The sequence below is a fragment of the Quercus suber genome, unplaced genomic scaffold, assembly GCF_002906115.3.
Source record: "Quercus suber isolate HL8 unplaced genomic scaffold, Cork oak 2.0 scaffold_728, whole genome shotgun sequence".
In the NCBI taxonomy this organism is placed as follows: Eukaryota; Viridiplantae; Streptophyta; class Magnoliopsida; order Fagales; family Fagaceae; genus Quercus; species Quercus suber.
Genome location: NW_027070168.1, coordinates 28,231 through 33,230, shown reverse-complemented (window position 1 = coordinate 33,230; position 5,000 = coordinate 28,231). Strand labels below are relative to the sequence as shown.

Below are 5,000 nucleotides of genomic sequence, written 5' to 3'. Positions count from 1 at the left end.
GTACCATTTGTACAAATAAGAATCCCCTTCGTTACATGATTTTTCTTCATATAGATAGATATAGGATCTATGGAGCAATTACTTAGAAGTACATTTTGTGCAACAGCCCTTCCTATCTGATAGAAAAGGATCCCATGATCATGAACCGATCTTACCTGGGATCGCAAATCCCAAGTTTGTCTATGAAGAGCAGATCTAATTATATTAGTGTCTATAATTAATTTCTTCTGTGTAATACTAATTGATAGGCCTCATTGGTAAGTGCTACAAGATCTCGTACATTGGAACCCATGGTTATGGACCCGAATCCATTAGCATTAGTATGGAACATTTTCTTTTCCAAGTGAAATCCCCTAGTATATGAAAGAGTGAAAAAGTGCTTTCGTTGTTGTGGAATAAGAAGCCTTCGTATCTTAATGCATGTATTTAATTTATTCGGAGCTATTAGAGCGGGATCTACTTTTTGGGGAATATGAGTCGAAGCAATAACAAGAATATTTCTAGTGGAACGTCTTTCACAATCCCTGGAGAGATAGTTCACTAATAGACCGAGGGATAAGTAATTCGACTCATTCACATCTAGATCATGAATGTTTGGAATCCATATTATGCAAGGAGACATTGCTTTTGCTAATTCGAATTGAAGGGTGATATAAAATCGGTCTATTTCGGCATCATATCCATAGTTAGCGCATTCGTCATAGTTAGAAGCTCCAGCTCCGTATCAAGGTCACGGTCAATATCGTCACTATCATCAATAAGAAAACCCTTAGGCTTGTTATCCAGGAACTTGTTCAGAAATACTGTAATGAAAGGAACATAGGAGTTTTCCGCTAGGTATTTGACCAAATAGGATTGTCCAGTTCCTATAGAACCTATCACTAAAATACCCCTAGAGGGGATAGGGCTAAGCGGAGCGAAAGGGTTTTCCATGAGATGGGAAATGAAAACTATTAGCCTCACACGAGGTTTGTGAATAAGTGATTGTCTGATAATGAGCAAGAAATATCCGTCTTTCTGCTAAACAGGATGTATTGAACTCATAATTCATTAGATACTTTTTATGAATGTCAACTAAGTATCGTAAGTAAATTGCTCCCGGTTGTTCAATCATTTGATAACCAGAGTCATTCTTTGATAAATGATCACTATGAGTCAGACTCAATAGAATTTGATCAATCCTTTTTTCTGTCGTTAAGGTGGAGAACTGAACCAAGAATTCTCTTTCTTTATCATCAATCGAAATCACAGATTCGAGACCCAGATTCTATTGTATTCATGAATCCAATCCGTCACGTTTTTTTCTTTTTTATCAATGAATAGATCTCTTTACTTGTATGACTTAGATGTCTCGTATTTCTCGAAAAAGCGATTCGATTGATGGGATTTGGTATGATACTCATGAGATCGATGAGATTGATATTCAAATATTTCTTCTTAGAACGTATTGATTTGACCCATAAGCGGGCCCACCGCCCCATAGCATGTTGCCGCCGGAAGCATAACCCCGTATTTCTTCTATAGAATCTCCTAATTGTTCCAGAGCAACTAGAAAGAGATTCTTTAACCAGAAAGAATTCAGCTCAGATGTAGGATACCTATCCAGAAGTTTTCGCAACTCAATCATGTATGATGGAATCATCAAAGATTTGACCTTTTCGAATTCTGTCTGTAACTCACTATAGGCTCGAGAAACAAAGAGAAGATGTGTACGAACGAGATATCCAGCAACAAGAAGAAGGAAAAGGATTGCATAGAGGAACTCCCGAACATTTTGCGATCTCAGATGTGTCGATATCAATGGTGACTCATTATTTCGATGAATCATTTCTTCGGACAGAAGAAGATTATGTAAACACTTACTCGAAATCTCACTTATCAGATTCCATTGTGGAAGACACAATTTTTTTGAAGAATTCGCCATGATATATCTGATCCATGCATAATATCATGAAAAATGGATACAATTTTGGCTGCTACTTAGTATCGGCAATAGGTCTGAAAAAGTATCTAAAAATATCAAATTTAGATTTTTACCATATCATGAACACAATTGGGAAAAAAGTTTTTTTTTTTTTTTAATAATTATTTTCAATTAAGTACACACAATTTTTACAATATTTTTACAACAAATTCTAAGTATCAGGTTATTACTTATTGTTATTGTTAGATTAAAATAGTAATCTCAATATTAAATTTAAATTTGAACTAATAATAACTAATTACTTGTGATTTATTGTGAAAATATTGTGTACGTAGCACATTATATTTTTCTTTAATTTTTCTCCAGATTTTGGCATTCACTTTTTTTTCCCTACCATTTTCGGCAATACCATTGCCACAATTACTTTTTTTTTGGCACTCACTCATTATTGCACTTCTCACACATAAACATCCGGGCAGGCATAGGAAAATTGGGCAGATGAATTTCGACAACACTGTTGTCGAAATTCAAGGTTTACTGTTGCCGAAATTAAGATTCTCTCTTTCCTCCTTTTTCTCATTCCCTCTCCTACTTTTTGTTGAATTTCGGCAACAGTGTTGCCGAAATTTAATCTCTCTCCTCATTCTCCTAAATAACTTAGAACAACACCTATAACACAAATATGTTTTAAATTTAGCAATATTTAGCGAAAAGCCTCCGGTAAGTCGGTAGCACTAATGCGAAGCCAAAAAAGGGATGAGACAGCCACGTGGCCTTTCCCAATTGAGAATCCTCTCAGTGACTGTGACTCTCTCACTCCTTGCAAAGGAAGTTGCAACTTAGAATGAACTCGTGCGATCCTTTTTAACTCTCCTTGTCGAACTGCCCTCAGGCTGCGCCACTAGAAAACGACGTCGTGGGGGAAGAGAGATAGAGAGAGAGAGAGAGAGAGAGAGAGAGAGAGAGAGAGATGGAGAGATTAGGGGAAGAGAGAGGCGCCGGAGGAAAGCTCAGGAAGCCACCGTCGCGCAAGCCGCCGTCCACACCTTACTCTCGGCCACCACCACCGCCGAGCCAAGCCGGAGCCGAAGCAGGTGGTCGGCGATGGATTTCGAAGCTGGTCGATCCCGCTTACCAGCTAATTTCCAGCGGCGCCACTTTAATTTTTCCTTCGTTGTTTTCCAAACCAGATTCCATTGATGCCCTTCCTGCACCCACTCCTCAAAATCACCGTAAGTTTATCTCTCTCTCTCTCTCTCTTAATTTGTCTCTATCTTCATCTTATTGTGAGAGATTAGGGTTTTGGAATGGTCTTGGTTTTGGGACTATTCCAATTTCCTTTTATATTTGGTTGAATTTTTTTTTTTGAGAGGATTATAATATATTTGTCATGAAAAAATGCTAATTATTTAAGCAAATTATGAAGCTTTTGATCGTTTATTATAATTATAATTTTTTTTTTTTTTTTTTTTTTTTTTAAGCCCTGTAAATCAGAGTGTAAGAGTAATTAGCAAATAGTATTTTGAGGGTTAAAAGCTAGGAAGACACTTCATTTGGAGTGTCGTAGTTGCTCGTATTATACTTGTGTAGTGTCGTACTTGTCTTATCATATTATAATTTTTTAAAAATTTACCCTTACCGTACTGTGTCAGTGCTTCTTACTTAAAAGGTTTCAGTTTTATTCTAAAGTGTTATACTTGTACATTATATATTGTAGAGTGAGATGCATATCTTAGAGCATAATATTTGTGGGCTTGCTTGTATGGCAATGCTGAGGATGATGGTGAGAATTTCTTTTTAATTATTATAGCAAACCATATTTCATTAGAATATTTCAGATAATATATTCATCTGTTTCCCAATTGTTCTATTTTTTTCTCAAAGTTGTGAAAATTGTTTTGGTTCTTTCCATGCTTCCAACATGTATATGTTACACTAATATGTTTTAAGATCATTTAATTTAATTTAATTTAATTTTTTTTGCTGATATCTGTCTTCATTTTATGTACCATGTAAGAAACTTAAAGATTTGTGCTGAACTTTGGGTAATATAATTTCATCTCTCTAAATAATCATTTCTTATTGCAATGGAAAACTTGCTTGCAGAAGTGGAACAAGATGGTGGTTGTGACGATGGAAAATGCGCTATAAATGTAAGGATTTTAAATACTTATACATAACTTGGTAGCCTATCCTGTGTCCCTGACCCTCATATTTTTATTTACCATGTTGGAGGGGCTTTAGTAAGGTGAACCTTTCTGTTCCCATTAACATTATTCTTGATTTTGCCTTATTTATTGCAGCTTGGATCATCCAGATCAACCAGAGTAGCAAGTCCTAGTGCGGCAGCTGACAGATTGAAGAGTGGTTCTAAATTTGATGGGTACAAACAAGAGAAGAATGCTGGCCTTTCTGATGATGACAGGCTTTCTGAAATTGAGAAGCTTTTGAAAGGGAAAAAATTTTCTAGGTAGATCTTATTTGTAGTCTTGTCTGATTATTTGGATCACTATATATATATTCCCTCCTGATCCCAGATTAATGTTTTGTTAGGTTTTTAATTTTTTTAATTGATTTTTTAAGTCTCCTTTCTATGATAAGGAGAATTTCAGTTTCATTGGCTGTGAATGTTGAAAGTTTAAGCATTTTTGGACCAATGAGTTAGTAAAGTATTTACTATTAATGTAGCACTCTCTGAATTCTACTCATTACTATGCAGGGACGAACTTAATCATTTGATGGAGATATTACATTCTAGGGCTGTTGATCATAAGCCAGACATGATTTCGGGAGGAGACCCTGCTGGGCTTGTAGTAGCACAGGAAACTCCAAGAATTTCAAGTGAAGAAAAAGATTCAAAGAAAGCTTTAAAGGTAAGTTCAACCCCTCCCCCCCCGTCAGCTGTATGTAGAGCAAGTTATCACTGTCAACTTGGCTTTTGAATAAGTGACATATGCCTGTAGAATAAACTTTCTTAGGCTTACTAACATATGCAAAATTTTCCATTTTTCTCTAGTTGTGGATAGATTATATATTTCTTTCTTCCCAAAAAAAAAAAAAAAAAAAAAAAAAAAAA

General features: G+C 35.7%; 1 protein-coding gene and 1 pseudogene across 1 annotated transcript in view; one reads left to right on the top strand and one right to left on the bottom strand.

Annotated features, from left to right (window-relative positions):
• The window catches only part of LOC136064659 (protein Ycf2-like), a 3,061-nt pseudogene extending 1,035 nt beyond the window's left edge, over positions 1-2,026 (bottom strand).
• Positions 2,027-2,705: 679 nt separating this feature from the next.
• LOC112005626 (nuclear pore complex protein NUP1) overlaps positions 2,706-5,000 on the top strand; it is a 10,511-nt gene continuing 8,216 nt past the window's right edge. Inside the window, exons 1-4 of the mRNA XM_065766644.1 lie at positions 2,706-3,156; positions 4,031-4,077; positions 4,228-4,394; positions 4,644-4,849. Of these exons, the coding sequence (XP_065622716.1) occupies positions 2,895-3,156; positions 4,031-4,077; positions 4,228-4,394; positions 4,644-4,849 (682 nt within the window). The 5' untranslated portion in view covers positions 2,706-2,894. The remainder of the gene's footprint in view (positions 3,157-4,030; positions 4,078-4,227; positions 4,395-4,643; positions 4,850-5,000) is intronic.